This window comes from Rutilus rutilus (assembly GCF_951802725.1).
Source record: "Rutilus rutilus genome assembly, chromosome: 6".
NCBI lineage: Eukaryota > Metazoa > Chordata > Actinopteri > Cypriniformes > Leuciscidae > Rutilus > Rutilus rutilus.
Window position 1 is genome coordinate 20337279 of NC_140214.1, and position 25199 is coordinate 20362477.

Below are 25199 nucleotides of genomic sequence, written 5' to 3' on the forward strand. Positions count from 1 at the left end.
CTGCCAGTTTGTAAGTTAACTGTATAAATGTGCCCATAACTTTATATAGATCAAATGTTGTAATGGTTGTAAACCATTTGTTTTTGTTGATTTTTCAAATGTTCAGCTAGTGCCCCCAAGTCTTTTGAGTTTGTAACCCCTTATCTAATGTCCGTAATGGAGCGCTCAAACTCCAAGTTTCCTCCCGAGACTACATAATTTAATATTCAGTAGAGATACTACAAAATAAAGGATGCCGGAGAACAACTGTCAGTGAAGTGAGCTGAGCAGCTGCTTCTTACTGGACTGGACTAGATAAACATGCTTCTCACAAACTTTCATTTAGCACTCAGTTTAAAGCAAGAAGGCCAAGAAGAACATCACATAATAGTTAGATGTAAATAAAATAATCCTTCTCATAAAGACAGCCTGATGCATTTTCTTTATTGAGGAGACTAACTGTGCAGCTGCTTCTATAACCAGAGATCATACATCAGTAACTATTTTATCACGAGTCAGAAAAGTGCTAAAACATCATAGCGCAAAAGAAGTCAGCTAGGGTCTTCTGGGGGTTTTGATTCTCAGCAGAAAAAGTATATGGATGGTAAAACTTCAATGTAAAATGGTAGGCTTCATGCCCACAACTGCTTCACGGGGTCAACAGATTTATGACACCAAGTCAGAGTCTTTGAAAAATGAACTAAAAAGCTTGTTCTCCATCTCACATAACACGTTTCTGAAGACTTAAAGGGATAGTTCACTCGGAAAATAAAAAAAATAAAAAAAATAAAAAGATTCCTGTACTCACCCTCATGTTGTTCCAAACCCATATGACTGTCTTTGTTCAGTGGAACACAAAAGGAGATGTAAGAATGACAGCCTCAGTCACCATTCACTTTCATTACAGCCTATAGAGAAAAAAGAAAAAAAAAGGATGAAAGTGAATGATGACTAAGGCTGCCAGTCCCTAATATTCTGCCTAACATCTCTTTTTGAGCGAAAATAAGTCAGGTTTAAAATAACATTTTAAATCTTTTTTTTATTTATTTTTTAAGAAATATCTATTTAAAAACCAGTTAAACGCAATGAACTTTCATCATTTATTTCAGAAATACAAATAAATTTTCCTCTACGGCCAAAAAAATTAATAAAAAATATTCATGATAAACTGAATTAAAGTAGAGGTAATAGCAGCTAGTGACCCAAATCTCCAAACAGACGAGACGATATCAAATAATGCAGGCTTAATTTTCAAACTACTTTCGCATCCCTTAATGTTCATGATCCCTCTCAGTCACCGCGCTATGTGACAGCCAATCAGCGGCTCTGTCGCTTAGACCGCACGAGAGAGAGAGAGAGAGAGAGAGAGAGAGAGAGAGAGAGAGAGAGAGAGAGAGAGAGAGAGAGAGAGAGATGCTCCGCACAGTGGAGGGGACACATGCAGTCCTGACTCAGTCCACACAGTAGTGTCTTCACAGCGCTCAGAGGATACACATCGAAACCAGGACTACTGTCGACTCCTCAGCACTGAGGTGAGTGGAGGAAATTAACTGTAGCCTACTTACCTCATTTTGCGTTTAATGTAACGGCTCTGCATTTAACATTTAACGTGTGACCTCAACAGTTAGATCTTAGCTTATGCCGTAGACTGACTTTCGTGGATGCGCGTGGATGATGATGATGCCTGTCAAAATTTGCCGGGCTACTTTTTTTTTGCAAACTACTAAGCTACTTTTAAGTGATTTGTATCGCAGCGTGATACGTATCATAGCATCAAAACATTTGTACCATATTATTTCCTGTTCATTGTATTTCCAATTTTCTGTTTTTAGTTTTACACGCCCAGATATAATACTGCACGCGATAGTGTTGTCAGGGCCCGAACACCCAGGTGCGAGGACCCTCTTGGAACTGCTGTTTATTTACTCTTGTTTTATTTAAATGCGCAACTTAATATTTTAATGCGAAATGTTAATATGATTTCTTGAGGAAAGTTCGGACTATTGTAGTTGTCTAAGCTACAAACTACTGTAAAAATGTTGTCATGTTTGTTTCCATCTGTCCATTTAACTTGTCAAAATAATAACTTTTTCATATATATATATATATATATATATATATATATATATATATATATTTTTTTTTTTTATGGTTTCAACTTGATTTACTTAACAAGTAATCAAATTCAAAGTGGGGAAAGGTGCAATGAATGTATCACTGCATATTGTGACCTGGTGGTTTTACTTAACAATTTAGCTATTAAACTTAATTATTTATTTTTTTAGTTTTTAAGTGTTTTAGTGGGTTTACATTTTGTACAGTTTATTCACTGTCCATCTGTTGTGTGGCATGGCAGAAAGTAATGTCATTGGTTATTTTTGTCTCAACGCCTTTTTTTTTTTTTTCAAAGGTGATAACAACCAAACAATAAGTGTATTTATTGTATTTATTTGTAAACCTGTTCCAGCATTCATCGTATTTCATTGTCAGGCCTGTTAAAACTGAGTTGTTTTTTTTTTTAATTGTGATTACCAGATCTGAAAAAGTAATATATATATATATATATATATATATGCTAGACATTACTCTTTGTGAGTACAATCTCTATACAATTATTTTAAAATCCTCATCCAGTAATTATGAATGACTGAAAAATTCAATGATCAAAAGGTGTGAGAAGATGTTCAGACTGTAGTAGGCTACTGTTCAAGGCCTTTTATGTCAGGCACCTGTAGATTTTTGGGTGGATTGATTAAAGTTGTTCTATATTATGTAAATTATTCATAAATTCAAGGACTTCTTCAGATTTTATTCTGAGGAAGAACCACAGTAGTTGCAAAAAAATTCTAAAATGTGTCAGAGTTTTTTTTTGGGGGGGGGGGGGGGGGGGTATTTTTTACCAATGTTATTATTTAGTTGTACTTGTACAAAAATATATTAATATTTATACTTTCCAGTCATTGCGGCAATGCAGTTTTTAATCCACTAAATTGTTGGATTTGACACACTGTAAAAAATCTTAGTCTGGTAAATACTGGTTGAACAACTGTGGTCTTCAGAAGATATGGTTGCTTCTAAGGTGTTCTACTCATACATTGGTTGGATTTTAGGCCATATAGTGTACGTAATAAACAGCAGACCTGGTTATTTATGACAATTCTAATGTTAAGAATATTTTTGAGAAATAATAAGGCAACTGCTAGATGGGTTTATTCAAGTTGATGTTAGTTAATAGCATACTGGATGCAACGATAAGCAAGTTTAAGTTCAGTTCTCCTTTATTCAATTTTTTTAATGTTAAACATGGGTCTTTTAAGAGATAATGGAAAGCCTACAACATCCAACAGCTTTTTAAAATACAAACGCATCATTTGAATGTTATCATATTGAGAAATATATCACCTAATAATCAAAGGGTTAGAAAATGCTTGCAATTCTGTTTGGGTTCAGATATAGATTGCCAGATTGTACATAGATAGATAAGGCCATATGACCTTTGGCTTGCTGAAATTCTTTGACAACAAGCCACATTACAACTGGATGGAGAATCAAGTGCATATTAGTTGTTGTTTTTATCATGGCCATTTTAATTAAATCTGAGAGTCTGTCTGAGAGGTTATTTATTTATTAAAAAACAAAACAATAAAAGCATTTTAATGGCGATTGTCATAGCTGTCATGCTACATTCAAACAAACAGATTTTAAAATATGATGTTCTGACGAACAATAGAATTTCTTTTTTGTTCAAAAGTTTCACACTTTGACAGTCTTAATAGTTTGAGAGTTTTGCGTTCTCAGATTGTGAGGAAGCCTGTATGCAAATGTTTCAGTAGTCTCTGTATGATAATTAGATCAGAGCTATCTGTCACCTGACATGACAATGGCCCAGTAAAAGCTGTGTTTGCTCGCAGGAGATGAAGCAGGATAACATTGATTAGCACATGCACATGATTAATTTCACCCAAGAGTGATTTATGAACCTCCATCATGCTTTTACCTCAATAATGGAATACCACATAAATACCTACAAAAATTATACTTTCAGACAATTGAACTAAAAAAAAACTATTCTCAAGAAAAGCATGACTTGGAGTTTAAGCCTATTTTTCCAAGGTCTGGGTAATTTGCTGTTCTTATGTGTAGAACACTTCCAAAATCAATAGAACAGTGTTTATCTACAGCCGCTTTAGTCCAATACGAGGCGATTGATTTTCTTTACCAATTCATCGTCCGCTATCTGTTTTCAGTTTCCTGGCTTGTTGTTCTTGTTGTTTGCTAATTTGAACGGATGGGAACGGAGGGCCTGGCGACTGAAACCGTGTCTCAAGTCAATCTTTAAATGGGCTCGCAAAGGAAAATATTCTTCAACATTTTTGTCTATGATAATAAGTTTGCATCTTCCAGCAGGGTGTTGTTATTTTCTTTCATCCACATATCCCTATAGGAAATTGGGGATATGAGAGCTCTGGACGTCCTCCATAGATACTCAACACATCAGTCAGTGTGTAAGATGACAGGGCAGATCACAGAGAGTGCGAGTTGGAGGGAATTTGGGGGGAAAAAATAGCATTGATGATGAAAAACAAACTTGAAACAGAATTTGCTATGCACAATGAATATTTCTGCCATTCATGCTGGTGCTTAAGAATAAATAAGGATCGCTTGCTTTCTTTGTGCTGAGTGCAGTGTGTAATAAGAATGCAGATGACAGAGACACCATGCTGGTGGTCCTGCGTTTATGTAAGATGATTTATTCGGTCAGCGCATGACTGCTCTGAATGTGACCTGTGACTCTCCCCATCTTAATCGCAGTGACCCTGGTGAATTAGCTAAACTTCAGTTCTGAATCTTCTGAGTGTGTGTACGGTTAATCAGAAGGGTGGGGCACTTTTTGAATTAAACGTTTGCGGTGCCTATGTATCCTTCAGTCATCAACGTTAAGATTTAGAGATGGTTGCTTTGATAAAGCGTTATTAGTAGTTCATTTTGCGAGTCTGGAGATCCTTTAATCGTAAATCCTCCTCAAAGTTTTTCATTTGTGTTTGATGTGACTTGATTCATGTTCGCAGTGACTTGCTCAGCTCGGCTGTCTCTGCTGATGTGATCTGCTCTGGCTGGTACATGTCGAAGCGGAGTCCTCCACCCATGTATGCAGAGAAACATGAGTCCACTATATACATTTTTTATAGTCATATACAAGACATCTCTAACTGTCTCCATATGTCCACCATTTTACACTAGGAGGGAACAAGTCCCATGTGCATGGAAATTTGCGTGTGGCTAATCATCTGGTGGCTGGTGTTTGAAATTCAGCCCCATTGAACTCTATAGTGCTCACTGTGTGGCGATATATCTCCTTCAGCATAGCTTGTAACACAGTCTAGATTTGCATAACTGAGAAGCTTCCCCCCTTTGGAAGTTGAAACTGTGTCCACAAAATGTGGCGGCACCTAATTACTCACCAGAGCTGAGTTGTCAAAAATGGGCTATCTGCGCAGGCAGCATCCAATCATGTAGTCCACTTTCAGGCACAATAATAGGCCTAATGTCATTAATGTTCTTTTCAGTTGTCATGGTTCTTTCAATTGATTGCTTTCTCTTATTACGTGCGAGTCAGTCCAGAATGAGGCAGAATGTATTACAGCTCTCCAATTTTCAAACCTGCCCTGGACATGTGTGAAATGAATTACACCAGCACCGAAAATGTCCATTCTGTTGAGGAATCACAGTTGTCTCAAACCTAGATTGGTCAGACAATCCAGCCTGGATATTTTCTGCCGGTGACATCTCACACACCGAAACTGCAATACTGATATATTTACCCTTGGAAAAACAAACTGTCATACAAGCAGCATGGCCCAAAAGCAAATAGTTATTAACTGGAAGACGACACAGTCAGGAGTGTGGTCACAGAAAGGGCACATGCAGGCCCCAAGAGCAAAGAGCAAGAAATACAAGCCACATACAGATTACTGTATGGCTGATGTATTTAATGGCAAATGAGGTACAATCTGTTATTGGAAGAATACGCTTTTTCTTTTTTTTAAGAAGTAGGTATGCACAAATATCTTTGTCCCTAATCAGTGAAAGGACTGGATTTACAATTCCTTTTCTTGTATTCAATAATGAATTGGAAATCATAGTTTTAAAAAAAGAATGGATATTTTTTTATACAGTATATATAATCCTGGTATTTGTGTTACAGGTAATATCTGTATTTGGTATCAGAGAGGCGACTGAGGGTCTGATCCATTTTAGTAATACAGTGCTTGCTCATTTAGCCCGGCTTCCAGATAATAAATATGTATTTGCTTTGCAATCAATTAATTTGATGACAGAACCAAATTAGCCAAGATTCATAACAGCTGTACAAGACAACTATGCCTAAAGTCCTGCTGAGTGTTGAAGCTAGCTTTTGTTGATGAAACTGCAAATTCTTCTTTTGAAGATTGCATCTTCTGACTCCTGGTCTTCCTTCATCATATCTGGGTCTGTAGCAGTAAAATCCCCTACATCAGTTATCGGCTAATTGTTTTTGTTTTGTTTTTTTAATTATGAGCTTATCAGTTACTTTTAAATTTGTTGTTAAATTGTGCATGATATTTAATGTGCATCTCCTATTTTTTTTTATACATTACCTTTGGTCACTTGAAGTAATCTTTAACAAATCTGTAAATGTATTGTATATAAAAAAAATGATATTCATTGTAAATACACAATATTAATGATTTAACTTAAATTATATATATATATATATACAAGATGTATATATATATATATATATATATATATACAGTGCTATGCATAAGTGAATACACCCATGCTAAAGTTGACTAAAAAGAGGAATAAAAAATCATATTTTGGAAATTGAACTTAATGCCTTAATTAAAAAAATTAGGAAAAATCCAACCTATTATTCAATATTAATATATTCACTTGTAGCACCTAGCAATAAAACAATTATTATTATTTTTTTTTTTACTTATCTAGACAAACTATTGTAGCATTTTAATATCAGCCATTTATTGTTTATTGTCCATACTAGCATAAAAATCATATTTTATAAGGCCTATCGTAACAGTTGACAAATCCAGGGCCGCCAGAGTACAGCTTTTCCACCGTTACATAGCTTGATCCAAAGAAAGAAAGTATAAAAGAAAAGAAGTCAGTTTAATCAACAGCCTTTAACCTTTGCTCTCTGCTTGCCTTCGGCATATATGGTGGCTTTTAATTCAAAGAATTTTCCAGTTGCCAGTCACTGGGTTTATTTATTTGTGGTCACAGAGCATTGAGATTTTCAATTGTATTGTTGCGTTTGTTAATGTCAATAAATGTCATTATTGATTATTTCTGTTGATATATATTTTTTTTTCTTTCCTTGCCGTGTGGGGCCTAGACTATATCAACAAAGATGCAGAATCAAATGTCAGAGTATGTTGTGATTGCAATCACGATGACTTCTTGTGACCTTTTGAAATGAAAGCATTGTTACCTTGATTGTAAAAATCCTGTCTTTGAAACTTCTTTCCTCAAAGCAAGAGTAAAAGACATAAAACAACACAATGAATTACAGCCTTGTCAGGAACGGTTCCATTTAGATACCTTCATGAAAATCACGGCCATAAATTGAAACACAGTCTGGGGGTTAAACAACCACGTCTCATTCTGTCTGAAACACAAGTCTCTTGTGTTTACCAAGGTAAAGGTGCCACACTTACAAGATGTTGTGAGTCTGAGGATGAGTTAATGGCATTGTCAAGTTGTAAAAGGGCCTTCAGGGTAGAACACACAATAAATATAAACTATGATCCGAGAAAGAGTCTGTTTGACTTTGACAGCCTCTGCAAAAACTCCATTAGCACCATGTTTGTGATCTGCGTATTTGTCAGTCATGGAAGTGACAAGTAAACAAGCACGCATGTAAACGCGCACGCACAAAACAACCAGACGCGGATACATTTGCATTGCAATGGGAGCTGCATTCCAGGGCTGAATCACAATGCTGAAGGGAGGCTTCTGTCTCGTAGGCTCCCGCGGAGTTCGTTACACACGCCGTAAAACTGCTGTTCCCACGGCTTCTCCTTTGCCTCATGAGTGGAACCCTAAACAAACACCCCACTATGCTGTTATGGGATTACAGGGAAACCTTTCCAGCTCCACTGTAAACGCCAGGGCCACACTGACACAAAGATCAACAGGTGTTTTGTGCTATCTATTTGAACAGTCTGCACGAATTGACAAAGGAAGGACAAGCTGCAGTCTATCACGCGACGCTCTCGTGAGCAAATGAATGCTATGTGGCTAAATGGGGATTTGAGGCGCATTTGATTTTAGCAGGTTTGGCTAAATTGCTTTAATTCAGCACACAGGACGGTCTGCTCCAGGCAATTTGTGCAGCAAAAACACACGCTTTCACCGTCTTTATGGCCGACCAGGAAAAGCAGATTCTAAGTCAGTGGCACAACATTGCTTCCAGATCACATTATGGCCTCTCTCGTTACGTAATTAAGAGGACCCATCTGGTACGGGCAGCGCTCCCTGACACTAATTGTGTTGGTGTGCACATGGCCATCCCATTGAGCAAAAAAAGACCTCCAACATATGAATCCATTATCTCCTACTGTTCAGATTAGGGTGCACATGTTTCCAGGGAGATTATGGTGGAGGCTCGGGGGACGCTTGTGTCTTGTAGGGTCGAGACTTGAGGATTAAGTCTATGGTGTGGTAGCCCTGTTGGTTAAGCACTTCCAACAATCCAGTCACATGCCGGGAGTATGTTACAATGTGCTGTTATATCAAGTGACTCCTTTTATGTGTGTGCAGACTAGAGATAATCGGTTTTGGCCGATATTCATACTTTCATACTTTTTATGAAAATGTTAAGGGGTTCTTTAAATTCCCTCTGTGGTGAAAATCAAGCTGTTAATGTTGTTTATATGTCTATGTGGTGTTTTAAAATGCTTTAAGACAAACCATGTGCAAATGCATAAGTCAACACCATTGCTGAGTATTTTCTCAAAAACACGTTTTGAAATCACTGGTGTTTCTGACTTCACAAACTACCTTGTAACCAATCACGTCAACGAGTGGATCTCTGAGCTGGCATGAGTGGAGACCTGGCTAATTTGCATATTCATAGAAACGCGCATACTAAATGAGGCAAGGGTGTAGAGTTATATTTTTTTTTACGTTTAAATATGTAATTTTGGTCATCAAAGATTTTTTAAGGGATACAATGATTGACTACAGGGACTTTAACATTGGGTTTGTTTGGCAAGTCTCCAAAGAATAGCACCCAACAATAGGTAATGTAATTTCATGTATTATTATTATTATTAGTAGTAGTAGTAGTAGTGGTAATATTACAGCAAAAATATGACATTTCAGTTTTTTCATTATGATAATAACAATTATTTTTATCATTATTATTTTTGTATTGTTATAGCTAAATAATGTGCATTATATTTTATTATTATTATTATTGCAAATAAAAAATGGAAATAAAAACAGTGATACAAATAATAATAATGATTTTTATTATTATAGCTAAATACTATGCATTATATTTTTATTATTATAAAAATAATTATTCTTATTGCAAATGAAAATGAAAATAAAAAAGTGATGATAATAATAAAATATAAATTATTATTATAATTACTGGCAAAATCATATGAATTATATTTTTATCATAATAATAATTATAATCAAAATAATAATGCATATGTTGTCATTTTAGTTCATTTGCGTCAAATAGCAGAAATACAATAGGCTATTTCAAATTTAGTTTGGATACTTAATTCTTAACATTAAAAAATCCATCAGTATCGATCATAAAAACAGTGTATCAGTTGATTGTGTGCTGTTGTATGATACTCCAGTCCCACAGTATATATTTATCTTCTTACTATCACTGATTTATTTAACATCTTAGCCTTTTTGCCATCAGGTAAACGTGTTATTGCATTTAAACCTCAAGTGATGTGTATAAATAGCCCTAGCAAATGTAGGGTAGGTCAGATATGGGGAAAAAAACGTATGTCTAAAATGAATAAATCAATCATCGCTTACAGCCGAGCTAGAGTGTTGCAGGATAAGTGATACCTTAGCATTCGAAAACCCAGCTGTCTAGACAGCCCTTTCCCCCCAAACAGACAAATCAATATATATTGATTACCCGCTATGCCCTGGGGAATGACACGGATACGCTGCTTGGCAGGCAAGTGCACCGAGCGGACCGAAGAGGAGCTTGAATCTGTTTAAGTGTGCCACCCTGACTGAATTTGTGTTCACCTGATCTCGACTTTGCCTCTCATGCACTGTAGCTCAGTGGTAGGAAGAGAACCACAATCAAACATGGCACATGTCTCCTACCATTTGCTCGAGAGAGATGAGTACTAGCTAGAGAGTTTTCTCTTGGTGTTTTCACTAAGATGTGATGTAGCCAGAAGGTACGTGAGAATTTCTTTGCAGAGGCCACAAAAAAAAAAAAAAAAAAAAAAAAAACAGATTCGCACAGCTCAGAGAAATCAAACATTTATGCTATCGCTATCATGAGACGCTATATCATGTACCTTGGCTATGCAAACAAGAATGACCTATTTAAAAAACGTGACGTCTAGTCCTTCTAGTTAATGGCTGGTGGTCCGGTGACTTATTCATTTTAATAGAGAGCCTGGAGACAGTGTGTGGCATTAGCTAGCTCTGTTTCTCTCTGCTCTGCTGGTCTGTGTTCCTGCAGCAAGAATTGTTACCTGTCGCCTCCCTTCTCGCTGCCCGTGGCTGACATTCTCCTTCTCTCACTCCTAATTGCCCCTGTGGGACTTATCAGGGCTGCTGTGGCTGTCTGCAGTGTGGCAGAGCTTTCAGTGAGGGCCGCGCGAGGGCCCCCGCCTCTCTCTCTCTCTCTCTCTCTCTCTCTCTCTCTCTCTCTCTCTCTCTCTCTCTCTCTCTCTCTTCTTTCTCTCTGGCACTTCCTGCCGCCTGACCGACTCCCCGCGTCCTCCACAGGTGTCGCCGGTCTTCCTCTTCCTCCTTCACCTGTCAGCCCCCACTTCGCTCGCGTTCCCAAAGGGCCTCTGAGGGTACTGTGTCTTTGAGAGAAATATATATAAAAAAAAAAATAAAAAAAAATTGAATACAAATAGGACATGTGATGTCTCAAGGTCAGACTGCATGGTAAATTGTCTGATCTGAAAACAAAAGCAGATTACGTTCAGGCAGACGCAAGTGAGGTGCCGTTGAGGTTAATTTGTTTTGTCTGTGTTTTGGATAGCAGACAACCGTGGCGCAGTTTATGGCAGGCACCCTGAGAGTTAATTACTTTATCGTTGCATTAATTGAAACATGAAAAATGTTAACATGCTAGTGTAACGGAGTCAGTTTAAAGGTGATGTGTGTCATTTATTCCATGTGGGCTGATTTCTCAGAAAAGTGTGAAGTTGAACTGGTAGCATCTGGTTGTTTGAGATTCCACACCAATTTGACACTGCAACATTGTCTTAACCAATGGGGTGAGTTTGGGACCAATCGCTGACAGGGGGAGTGTTTGGATAAACTGTTATTATTTTTGCAGTTTGATTTAGTCATGCTAGTGACACAAACATTACACACTACAGCTTTAAGTTAATTGTTAGTTTACCAAAATAATATATTATCATTTTATTCGGGCTTCGATAGTCATGTAATAATAATAATAATAATAATAATAATGATAAAATAACCAGGGGCGACCAACATAAAGTTTTTTAAATCCATTCAAATCATAAAAAACATAAAACACTAACATGTTTACCCCCTTTTTTCATTTTAACCTGGAAATTGGAAGTCGCTCCAATGCAAACAAATTAAGCAAAGATCTTATTGCATTTAAATAAAAATAAAAAAAGTCTTACAGGATGAGGTTAATAGGCATATGTATTATCACCCTCTAGTGACACTTTTACATAATGGCAATGGTGGGTTTAAGGATATGGTGCAAAAAAAAAATGTATAATTAAAAATTATTATTTTATATAAAATAATATTTAGACATTATAATTTTTATTTTATTTTAGTTAGGTTTAGAGTCATGAAAACATATTGTATTAAGTTTTCCCAGTAATGTTATTTTGTCTTCTTTTTTTTGGTTTACGATTATGACCTTGGTTTCATTTTTGTGTGTATTCTTTTTTTTTAGGAACTCAATCATGACTTTCACAGTATAAGACTGATATAGAGTCTGTAGTGATGTGGATCAGCATGTATCAAATGACACATTGGTGAGGCTGTAAAATGAAGTGCTGTGCGAGACACTATGTGAAACCATAGTGTCCCATTGAGTTGTCTTAGGTTTGTGCTTATATTTAAAGACAGCAGGGGAATTTTCATCCTTCACTATCCATCTCCCTCCCAGCAGGATGGACTTGTAAATGAACGAGCAGACATTTTGTGCTGGAAACTGTGTCTGTTCAGTCTGACACACCATGTAACAAAACCGCTTTAGATCCAGCTGAGTTCCCCCGGCAGGACTGTGTCAAGGGATTTGCCAGGTCACAGAGCTGAGCAAAATGGCTGCCTGAGTTTGACTAATGTGCTCCAGGAGCCCGTTCTCTTTGCCCAGGAGTTTTGGGTGGCTGAAATTCATTAAAGAGCAGCATCCGTAAACTACAATTGTTGGACATAACAGGGCCCACATCTCCCATTTTGCTTCCCTGTTTGTACTGAAATGCACACATAGAATCATGCACACACATACAGTATGTTTATACATACGTAGAGCCCCCATAATAATTTCTAGCTCATTGACTTTGACAGTAAATCAATATCCTGTACTATCTATTGTTACCTAATTCAATTAGGCCAATTCATAAAGCAGAACATAATGGAGCTAATGGAAAATGTTATTAGGGGAATAGCTGCACCGTTTAAGTCATACACGGAACTATGAAAGTCAATTCGGCATCGCAATTGTGCATTTCCATCTGAATCGCTGGCCCTCAGCCGTCGCTCTTCCTGGATGAAGGGTGATGTTGACCTGATGCATTTTTACACTGACGGAGAGAGGTGCGCCAATGTCGCAAGCAATATTGTAAATCAAAAAAGCAGAGGTACTTAAATGCGATTCATTGAGAGGCCCACGTCTCCCCTTCACCACTTTGCGCAATCACATTTGCAATCTGCTTGATAAAGTGCGAGAGGGAGCGAGGGCAGGCGTTCAGTCGCAGACAAAGCCTCAGATTGATGTGGAAACAGGAAACGTGCTGATTGCTGATTATTATGTGGTGGCAGGAAGCTTTTGTCTATCAGACTGTCATTCCAGCAGGTCAGTTCAGAGCCAGCAGGCTATTGTGACCATGCATGCTGATAAAACCCAACACACATTGGTTGTTGTTGTTGTTTTTTCAAAGAAACTGAATTAATAGCGCTGTGAGTGGTTAGATCTTTAAAGCAGGGCATTTAGAGAGCATGCGTATTGATTCATTGATTACAGATTTGTGAGATCTCGCCCATTGGCCTGCTTTGCAGTATTTTAAAAGTCGGGGGTTAATGGCTAGGTGGGGAAAAAAACCTTTCTGCCTTTTATCATGATGGCTGCAGCCCTTCGAATGGCCTCTGCTTTTATACTTCTTGAATGTGGGACGCCAATTATATAGATATCAGAGCATTGGCTACAAGACTTGCAGTGGAATTGGTATCTTATGGAGAATGTTTCAAAGATATCTTTAATAAGGGGATGGCTGTCATATGATACAGGAGCTGAAGTTGCCTTTAATTAGGAAGAGAAGCATTCCCAGCAGCCCTAGGATAACACTCTGAGACTTTGCCCAATAACTGATTGTTTTTCAATTAGTTTCTATCTCTTATTGCAGGTACTGTGTGGCTCGCTGGCAGCAGGAAGGACTATGAGGGTGGCTGCCGCCTGCACTGCAGAGCTCTGTAACTTTGGCAGATAGGATCATTATCCCCCTGTAAGACACCCTAAGAGCCGGAAAGATGAGGACTTGGATTGTACTTCTTCTGTGGGCATGTGCACACAAAACCGTGAATGCAGTTGCCCTTTCAAGAGGGTCGGTTCGAAGGAAAACCAAAGAAATTGAAGGACCGCAAGACAAAGATTTGCTCAGACGTTCAAAGAGAGGATGGATGTGGAGACAGTTTTTTCTGCAAGAGGAATACACAGGAACGGAACACCAATATATTGGCAAGGTAAGAGATCATGTTTCTATTTCGGAGTAAAAATGTGGTCTGAGCAATGCTGGAGTAATGTTGATAGAGTCGATTGCAGAGATAGATTTGGTTTCATCACTCCTTCTAATTCTGTCTTCTGAGGTTAATAAACAGAGAATGATCAAAACTGTGGCCAAGTCATATGTAGGGAACTCCAGCATAGAGCCTGCTGGATTTGAGATAAGGAGCTGGGTGAAATCTGACCTCCCTGGTACCTCACACTACATCTGAAGCTCAGAGCTGTAGAGGATCAAATATTAAAATGAAGTATAACAGTATGCTACTGTTTCTTATTGTAGAAGATCTCAAACTTTGGCCATCAGGTGGTAGGCGACACACCTCAGGATTTGCACTAAATAAGGTTGTTAGATGAACCTGTTAATCCATTAAAAAGTTCCTTTAAAAAATAATTTATTGCAAACAGAACATGAAGGCACAAGACACTTCATATTATTGTGGCAGTGTTTCAAATTTATATGAAATATCACACCAGTGTTAAAAATCTGAAGATACTAATAAGTGGATAGTAGTTTTCATTTTATGGCTGAAAACTGATAAATAGCCCATATTAAAGCTCTGTACTACCATATCTAAATAAATCAAAATTAAAAGATTTAAAGCTAAAATCAATTTTACGCTTTATAATGTACAATATGAAAAATGTATAATAAGATTACATTTACAGTGTTATTAAATTATTAGATTTATTAAAGATTAGATGATGTAAATGTAATCTCAATGTAAAAATAGGGGAAATTAACATTTGTAACACATGTAACACAATTACATAAAATAAATGCAAAAAAATAAATAAAAAAAATACAGTAGTACCGATATATTGTGCATCCCTAAATATACACTATCATTCAAAGGTTTGGGGTTAGTAAGATTTTTACATAATTCCTTTGCTCAGCAAGTACACATTAAATTGACAGTAAAGACATTTTACAAAAGATTTATATTTCAAAGTAATGCAGTTTTTTCTACTCCTGAAAAAATCATGTTTCCACAAAAATATAAAGCTGTTTTCAAAGGATCTTGTGGAACTGAAGACTAAAGTAATGACTGCTGAAAATTATGTTATTTTAAATTGTAATTATATTTCACTATTACTGTTTTTACTGTATTTTTTATTTAAAAAGTTTTATTAAAAGTTTTGGTGAACTCATGACTCATGAGACTTCTTACCAAGCCCAAAACTCTAAACAGTAGTGTATGCTATACAATATTGAATATTTATTAGTTTGAATTTGATTGTAAAATATGTATATTAACAAGTGCAATAACATGTTATGTCGGGCTGTGTGGAGGCCAGTCAAGGAACTGATAATGGTCTTTACAGGAATAGTGGAATCTAAATCTAAACTTAAACTTGCACTGCAGAGATGTGAATTACCCTGGTGGTTCTTGGATGTTTCTGATTTGATCTGGTGGTACTTGGCCTGAAAAGTCTGAGAACCACTGGTTCAGCGACTCGAAAGCCTTGCAAAGGATCACCAACCAGTGGATTATTCATGTGAGATGTTGCAAGCGCATAATTCACAAAGCTCTCTTTGTTGTTATGGACATTATGTGCCTGGATCATGTAGCAGTCAGTGTGGAGTCGAAGCAGCCATTTCTATAATGTTCAGAGGGAAAATCATGTAGAGCATAAGAGCCATTGTGTTTGAATGGTCTTTTGTATTTTACTACCCTATTTTACTGTAACAAAGCGGCTTATTCAAGTGGAAAGAAGTGTCAAATCATTCTCTCACTCCTCTATCAGATGTAATTGTCAAAGGTAATCACATCCCACCTTCAGCTCTAAAATGAGATGTTCCTATCACTCAATTTAATCATTTTGTGTAACAATAGTGAATAACACAAATTCAAAACTGCTTTATACACACATAGAGACGAGAAGTAAAAAAGTTTGATTACCTCATAAATATCTGACAAAAGTGGTTGCACCAAAAAATACCATGCAGCAGTGTCACTGTTCATAATAGACAGGCATTCAGCTTGATTGCATATTCAGGGTGCTGTACTTTCATCTGATATGCCATCAGAATTCAATTCCACAAGGACTCATTTTCACATATTTGCCATGGAGTACCTGTCTATTGCTACATTCCCCCTGTAGTATTTTGTTATTGTTTTATTCCTTCAAAATCAGCGGACATTGAATACATTCAGGATATCGAATGCAATACATATTCATGAGTCTTATCAACGGCAGAATGAGCGGAGGTGCTGATGAAATGCTTGAATTGCTTCCTCTCAACAGCTTCACTCAGATATGGATAAAGGAGACGGCACAGTGATGTACGTTCTCTCAGGTGAAGGTGCGGGGACGATCTTTGTGATAGATGCCAACTCAGGAGATCTGCATGCTACCAGGAGCCTGGACAGAGAGGAGAAACCTCTCTACTCGCTCCGAGCTCAGGCTGTCAACAAGAAGACCGGCGTCCCACTGGAGCCAGAGACCGAGTTTATTGTGAAACTACACGACATCAATGACAATGAGCCCAAGTTTGACAAGGAGGTTTATACAGCGTCTGTACCTGAGAGGTCACACAGTGGTAAGATTCGGCAGCTTCAAAAACAACCACTGAAAGTCTTGTGGGTGCATATGAAGTATATCAATATTGTAGAAATATTACAAAACAATCTATTGCTTAGTATAGCAATATAAAACAATTGTAACTTAAACAATTACTTTAAGGAAGTCTTTCACTTTTTGAGTCTTATTATTTACTCTCCTGCATCTGGTTCCAAACCTGTATGAGGTTCTTTCTTCTGTGAACACTTAAGGAGATATTTTGAAGAATGTGCAGGTCACTATTTTCCATGCAGTTTAATAAATGGTTTATAGAGCTTTCAAGCTTTAAAAAAGGATCCAAATTTAGTCATTTTAGTCTTTATTCACTGATAATCTTCCCCTGGAGAACTATTAACTGCTGAAACTGGATCACTGAATCAGTAAGTTGAACTTGAGAACCAAAACAGACAGTAATTTCCTCCTTTATGCTTTCCACTGAAAAACGAAAGTCATAGCAAACATCATGAGAGCAAGTACATAATGACTATAGGTGAACTCTTTCTTGAACTAATTTCTTGTTTTTCAGGCACCTATGTCACTCAAGTTACCGCCCAGGATGCAGACGATGAAATGTTTGGCTACAGTGCAAAGCTAGCCTACAGCATCAGCCAGGGTCATCCGTACTTCTCAGTAGAGCCAAACACAGGTCAGTCCATGTTGAACTGTTATATAATAGACAGAAATGGCGAAATAGAAAGAGAGAATGTGTATCTGTATGCTTTGAAATGGGGCAAGGGTTGCACTGCAGCTCTGTCGTTCAAGCAATTTAGCCGGGCAAATTCGCCCAGCGAGTTTAATCATTGCTAATGTGTGCCCTGGAACATTTCCCGCAGAGGTCTTTGTTTAAACAAAAGAGAAATAGAAACACAAAAGCTCCCATGGCAGATTAGTGTCCAGCTTAACACTGATATGCTTTAGCCCAGATGGGACACGAACGATGATGTCCATGAGCACATGAAATCCTAAGACTGAAAAAAAGGGATATTCATTAGAGTTGGGGGTTAATCTGAGAACATTTGTGCCATTCAAAGAAGCAGCAGGGCTTGGATTCTTCTTTACGTGAATTACTGGATTTGTCTTTTGCCTTTTTTGGATCTAACCGGGACATCAGGCATACTTATGTTCAAAGTCAACATGAATCACTGTTTGCAAGCCATTTTACTTCTGTAATGTGATGTAACAGGATGTTCAATAAGAAAGAATGTAGGATGGGACTTGATTTTATCCAACACAAAATGAATTGGGTCATGAAAAGTGGGCGTTACATATAAGAAAGTAAGTTTGCTAATCAATCCCATTATATAGCTATTTGGCTTATTGGTTAACATTATCCAGTAGCTTGCATTTCCTAACTGACATCAGAGGAAAAGTTGTTACATTGATTAAAGATTATGAAGACAATAAAAAAAAATAATATATATATATATATATATATATATGCATTTTTATGCCTGATTAACACTGAATTATGATTACTTGCTGTTTATTTTTTTTTTCAATTAGTTTATTTATTTCAATTTCAATTGAACAGTTCAATTCAACTTGTAAATTATGTCTTGTATTATTTTAGAATTCTTGCTGTGAATCTAAAATAATTATTGCAAAAAAAATTACTGGTCCAACACTGTCAAGCAAATCCAACAGTGTCTTACTCTGAAATTGCTTGTCACCAAATTGGTTTAGCTTGTAAAACACCGGTTTTAATAATCCAAGGTCTTGTTTCTTCAGAACCTGCAGCGATCTCTCAATCAGCAGCTGCTGCCTGTAATAATCTCTGCGGCAAAATGTCAGTCTCAGTGCATGTACGCAATTAGTTCTGCACTGTTCAAACACAACAAAGACTCAGCTGCAACTGCGGTCTGGTGTCGTCCATCTCCTAGAGTAAGGAACTGGGCTGGATTGGATGTTAACAAACTAAGTCATCTTTCCCTCAGGTATAATCCGGACAGCTTTGGGACCTTCCGATATGGACAGAGAGCAGAGGGAGCACTACCAGGTGGTGATCGAAGCCAAGGACATGGCCGGCCAGAAGGGCGGCTTAACAGGCATCACCACAGTAAACATCAGCCTCACCGATGTCAACGACAACCCCCCTCATTTCACACAGGGTAAGCATGCATTTAATAGATATAATTTATAGAAATTCGTAAATATCAACAAATTTATATTTGCACAAGACATTTGTTCCATAATTCCAATGATTCTTTTCATTTGCATGAGTCTTATATTTAAAATAAACAACAAATACAATACACAAATAAAAAAACAAAGACAAAAAAAAAATATATATATATATTTTTTTTTTTTCATTATGAGAAGGAAAACGGTTAGTGGCAAAGCTTTACCAACTGCGTGAGGTCTGTGTGTTAATCCTGATTAAATGGACAGAGTGGGCTCAGTTCACTTACTCTTTTGTGTCTCTCTTAAAATAATCTATTCTTTTAGCCTGCATGCAAATAGAAAATGCTTGGAATTTCTGTCATGTTAATTAGAGGAATGTAGGCTATCTGCACAAAGCGGCTTTATAGCAGGCAGCACAATATCGGTCACGTTCGCCATTTTTTACAGTAAAGAGAACACCAAGAGGAGGTGAAAAAGCTTTAAAAAGCACTTTAATTGGCTACAGTGTTAGATACAGGGATCGGATATGTAGATTTACAAATGCAAATGGTCAAATGAGATTTGTTCCTCAACTCTTCTTTTATGTTCTCTTGAACAAGTAAATGGTCTCTTGTTGCACTATATAGTGTAGATCCTCTCTCAAGAGAATTCACAGATTCTAGCACAAACACCTGACATTAACATTATGTTCCCCAGGTATATATCAGTTCAGCGTTCCAGAGCTCACCAACGTAGGATCATCAGTTGGCAGGATCGAGGCTGTGGATGCCGACGTCGGCAGAAATGCAGAGATGGACTACACCGTTGTTGGCGGAGACGGTCATGATGTGTTTGACATCAGCACTGACAGGAACACCCAAGAAGGCATACTTAGTGTAAAGAAGGTACAAAGAAACTTTCTTTCGTGCTTTGTGTTTGAAAAACAGAATTTTCACTCAAGCAAGTTTAAGAAGCTTGTTTTTTTAAATGTAAAATTTAAATTTAAATTCGACTCGGAGTGGGTTGTTTATTCCTGTGAATGTGTTTCCGTTGCAGCCTCTGGACTACGAGAAGAAGAAATCATACTTGCTTCAGATCAAGGTCCAAAACACTCATCCAGACTCACGCTTTCTGAGCCCGGACGCTAAGGACATGGCAACTGTCAGGGTCAGCATTGAGGATGTGGATGAGCCCCCACAATTTGAGAAAATCAGCTATATTTTGGAGGTGAAAGAGGACGCGGCTGTGGGCACAGTGATAGGATCGGTCAGTGCCATGGATCCTGACATACTCCGCAGTCCGGTCAAGTAAGGGCTTTGCATTAATATCATCCCATCACATTGTTTTCATCATCTAGATTTACAAGATCACCATAAATTTCTTAAAATGCACATTGCCCAACACACAATAGCCTGACAGTAGCTTGCAAGCCTCTTAAACCTCTGCCTGTTTCTTCTCTTGACCTTTTGATATCTGCAAAACCCTGAATAATCTGTCTGAAGCTATGGCAGTATGAGTTTAGATGGACTGCTTCCTCGGAGCGTGTTTATTAAATTCACATTTAATTCAAGAGGTCCTTCAGTCGCAGCATTTTTATGAGATAATTGTAATAAACTACGATTATGAGAATAAATGAGGATATTATCACTGTCCAAAGCGCCCTAATGATAAATCTGATGCAGAAGGCTCAGGAGGACAATAAATGGATGTTTTTCCCTCCGGAGAACACAGTAAATAAGAACGCAGAATGGAAGCGCAATTAAAAAGCCCTCTGCAGCAGAGAACAGGACTTCAGGGCTGGTAATTATCAGGGACATCTGAAGCACGGGCAACACTGTCGCTCTGAACATCAGGAGGCTAATTAGGAAATTGAACAATCCCACTGATTGATTACATTTGAAAGGGCAATATTGTGATCTTCTGGTGAAAGAAGAACAAATGGGAACTGGGCATGTGTGGGCTCAGGGCACTGGGATTTCATGCAGTTATAGCTGTGGTGTGCACCAAGCGTCCTCAAGTGTCTCCTGCTCTAAAGGTTCAGTTGTCTTCACGGTTTTATAAACCAGTGTTGGGGAAGCTGTTTTGCCAAGTTACAGGCTAAATTAGAATTTAAAGTAGTCAAACTAGTAAATGCACCCTTTTGAAAAAGTAGTTTACTTTACAAGATACTCACAAAAGGAGCTCACTACAGAAAAAGATGGTGCAATATCTTTTGAAATGTATACAGTAACTATCGGATTATTTCTTTTTTTCTGGCATAAAACAATGAGGGTTTATTTTTTTTCAACAAACTTCAATTAAGTTTTACTGTCACTATAGAGATTTCTATGACTTTTTATTTTGAATACTTTTGTAATGATTTTTGATGACTTTCCAGGCCTGGAAAACATTTTAAAAACATTAAAAAATTCCTTGGCATTTCCAGGTTTTCTATGACAGTGGAAACTCAACTAGGCTGAAAGATTTTTACTTAAACTGATCAATTTAAACTAATTACAGCTCAAATCTATATTTAGTTATATTTAACAGGGACTCAAATCAAATAGTTTCAATTACTGATACTCACTAGATTGAATTGGACTTTCCAACGCTACATATGAGAATGAAAGGGACAAGTATGGGAGGAGTGGGGATCTTATTATTCTTCCCTACAAAACGATGATTATGACAACACTGACAGTCTTGCATTTTTCCCTGAATTTTTAATGATTTTCACACTCCATTTTCTCTGAGCATAATTGAGCCAAACCGATTTGTCACAGGTCACATCATATTTAACTGCTCTACACTATTTTGAAAAGAACACTGTCGCAAACACATTGGAACATGGTGACAATTGAGCTGAATGGTTTGACTTGCAGGTATTCAATTGATCGGCACACAGATGTGGACCGGGTTTTTGGTGTCTATGCTGGGAATGGATCTATATTCCTGCAGAGGCCTCTGGACCGAGAGGAATTCGCTTGGCACAACATTTCAGTGATCGCAACCGAGTTCAGTAAGTAACTCCACGCGGCTCACAGCCGCAGTTCATTTGGAATGAATTTAGGTTGTTAAGTTCAAGTCATCCAGCATTAAATTTCTCCAGTAAGATTTCCGCATTTTCATTTACCATGACAGCTTATATTGACTAAATATATTAGTTTACTTTTTTAAATTAGAAATCCAGTTTCCTTCCGTGGCTCCAATAATGTGAGCTTCTATCATCTCAAGTAGTCAGCCATCATCTGCCACTTCTTTTTAAGGACACTTAGACAACCCAGAGCAGACCAGCCGAGTGCCTGTGTACATCCGCATACTGGATGTCAACGATAACCCCCCTATGCTGGCATCCTTCTACGAGACCTTCGTCTGTGAAAACGCCAAAGTCGGACAGGTAAAGAGCATTTTAGTATACGTTTCCCATTTATCTGCCACATTGTCAATTTCGATGTAAGATAAGGAGGAATAAGTCCACTTCTCCTGTTCGGCCAGTGGATGGATGTGTTGATTTAAAGCAGGGGCGTCTGTTAAACAGTGTGTGACCTCTACAGAACTCACACCTCCAGAGCGAGATAGAGATCAGTGATGAGTATTTCTCCTTCATGGATTAGACGGCAGAGCCTTTTTCTGTCAGGCTTGATGAGATTATGTGTCATGGTGGATGACAGGGGCTGTCACATATCACAGGCACTTCATAATAACTGTCCACCTCTCCTCCATTTCCTGACTCTTCTTGTATCCCTCGTTGTCCGTCATCACCCACCTCACTGACCCGCCCACCTCAGCGCCTGGCAGAATTGTTCAACCTGGTGTTTGCCATGGTTTAGTTGTTGGGTACAAAAAGAACCAAGACTATGTATACATTATATACATGCATAATACAGAAGTATTTTGGTCTTTTTCCTGTAAAAATATCAAAACATCTTTCTCATTTTACTTGAGAAGCAAAATTACATAAAATACTATAGACGTCTTGCATTTTTCCCCCTATTTTAAGCAATACAATTTAGTGAGGTTTATATTCAAAACAAGAACAATTTAACTATTTATTTTACACAAATTATTTCACAATTTTATTTTATTTTAAGATAAAGTGCATATACTATCAACTACATCTATAAAAATGTTATAATAATTGTAATCATTCAATTTAATTACATTTTGCTAAAAGAGACTTTAGGTAAAGGAGACTGTGGCAATTCTGTTACTTGCATGATGAAACCAAACAATCATTAATTAGTATTGTGTTTATTAGCTATATTTCAGCGACGGCAGTGTGAGATAAGGCTGGGATTTTGATTCAGCAGTTAGGCTATGTTCACACTTAGCGTCTTTTTTCAAACTGCCAGCGTCTGTTCTACATTATAACCCTATGGAGTAAACCGTTTTTTCAAAAAAGTCCTGAGCGCTTTTTTAGACGCCACCGCCGGCGTCTTTTTCTGCAGCTCAGAGCGTCTTTTTAAGTTGAAAAAAGTTCAACTTTTCTTAAAAGAACGCCCTACGTCAAGCGCCTTTTTGACAGCTGACCAATGACAAGCGAGTAGCGAGACCTGTCGTTTCCATAACAACAAGAACAACAAGAAAAAATGGAGACGGTGCCGGTAGATATACTAATCGTCCTTGTTTCGGAGCACAAGGAGCTGTTTGATATGAGTACACAACTCTATCATAACATACATCACAAAGAGGCTGTGTGGGCACAGATTGGACGGATCCTTGGTTATTCAGGTAAGGTTATCATCTACTACTTGTCGTTAAAATGATCACCTAGCTATTAGCTAGCATTAATGTTCGCTCAGCAATAGTTATCAATACCGTAACCAGCTGGTAACAGCAGCTGTCAACAACTGTAACCTTTTAGGCGATGCTTGCCGTCGGAAATGGAAGAACTTGAGAGATAAGTACAAGCGCGAAATGAGAAAGACAGGAGAAGTGGTTCTGAGGGAGGCTTTAAACGGCAATGGAAGTTCATGGGGGTCATGTCGTTCCTGGATCCCCATGTCCAGGATAGGCCGACATCCACAAATTTTGAAACACCAGAAAGCATTTTAAATGCAATGTGTGAAAGTGCAGGAGAAGAGAGTGAGGTAACAAGCTATGTAGTCTGTGACATGTACTAGTGTAAGCCTATTGTAATATAATAATATGCTGATTTGCTGCTCAAAAACCATTTATTATTATTATTATGTAAAAAGTAGAATTAGTAGAATCCTGAAGAACAGCATTTATCTGAAATAGAAATCTTTTGTAACATTATAACTGTCTTTATCATCACTTTCGATCAATTTAAAGCATCCTTGCTAAATACAATTTCTATAATCCCCCAAATATAATTCCCCCAAAAATAATATAATATAATTAATAATATATATACCTATATGTGTATATAGACTCCAAGCTTTTGCATGGTATAGTTTATGATGTTACAAAAGATTTTTATTTCAGATAAATGCTGATCTTTGGATCTTTCTATTCAAAGAATAATAATAAAAAAAAAATAACTGTTTTAAATGTTGATGACAATAATAATAATAATTATAATAAAATGTTTCTTGAAGAGCAAATCAGAATATTAGGATCATTTCTGAAGGATCATGTGACAGTGAAGACTGGAGTAAATGGTGCTGAAAATTTAGCTTTGATTACAGGGATAAATTACATTTTAAAATATATTCAAATAAGAAAACATTTATTTTAAATAGTAAAAATATTTAAAAAATGTACTGGTTTTGCTGTAATTTGGATCAAATAAATAGTGAGCAGAACAGACTTCGTTAAAAAACATTACTGTCCATAATCGTTTGACTGGTAGTGTATTTATTGGTGTGTTGTCTTCTCTTTTTTTCCCCCCAGGGTGCAATGGGTGACTCAGTGGTCAGCGATCCACCAAGCCCTGGTGGACACCAGCCAGCACCACCATCACCACCACCACCACCAGCACCAACACAGGAATCTACTCCAGTTCGACCTCAGCCAAATCCTTCTCCAGCATCAAGGGGAAAAAGGAGGGAGGTATCCCCAGGTCCCACCCCGTACCAACAACAAGTGCTGCAGTCTATACAGCAAGATAAAGATGAGCATGAGCACTTTCTGCTTAGTTTTGCACCAGCATTAAGAAGGCTTGAGCCTCGCAAGCAGGCTATGGCGAGGCTGAGAATGCAAACACTGTTCTTTGACTTGGAATTTGGTGAAACGTCTTAGATTATCAGTTGTCCATAGTGTTATGGCTATAGCATTACTATTAACTGTAATAATAATTTACAAATATTACATTTTTGTTTTCAGTAAAAGCACAATGGTAATAAACTTTTACTAAAAATCTGTTATGTGTTTCATTTTGTTCTTTAAG

At 37.4% G+C, this 25199-nt stretch overlaps 1 protein-coding gene across 2 annotated transcripts in view; it reads left to right on the top strand.

Moving 5' to 3' along the window:
* Window positions 1-1412: 1412 nt before the first annotated feature.
* cdh6 (cadherin 6) overlaps window positions 1413-25199 on the top strand; it is a 38165-nt gene continuing 14378 nt past the window's right edge. The window contains exons 1-9 of one of the 2 annotated variants that reach the window (XM_084411122.1): window positions 1413-1511; window positions 13830-14166; window positions 16454-16748; window positions 17295-17414; window positions 18703-18876; window positions 19586-19773; window positions 19925-20175; window positions 21730-21866; window positions 22114-22244. In XM_084411122.1, coding sequence (XP_084267248.1) covers window positions 13954-14166; window positions 16454-16748; window positions 17295-17414; window positions 18703-18876; window positions 19586-19773; window positions 19925-20175; window positions 21730-21866; window positions 22114-22244 — 1509 coding nt within the window. In that variant the 5' untranslated portion in view covers window positions 1413-1511; window positions 13830-13953. The remainder of the gene's footprint in view (window positions 1512-13829; window positions 14167-16453; window positions 16749-17294; window positions 17415-18702; window positions 18877-19585; window positions 19774-19924; window positions 20176-21729; window positions 21867-22113; window positions 22245-25199) is intronic. The other variant, XM_084411123.1, reaches the window with a different exon arrangement.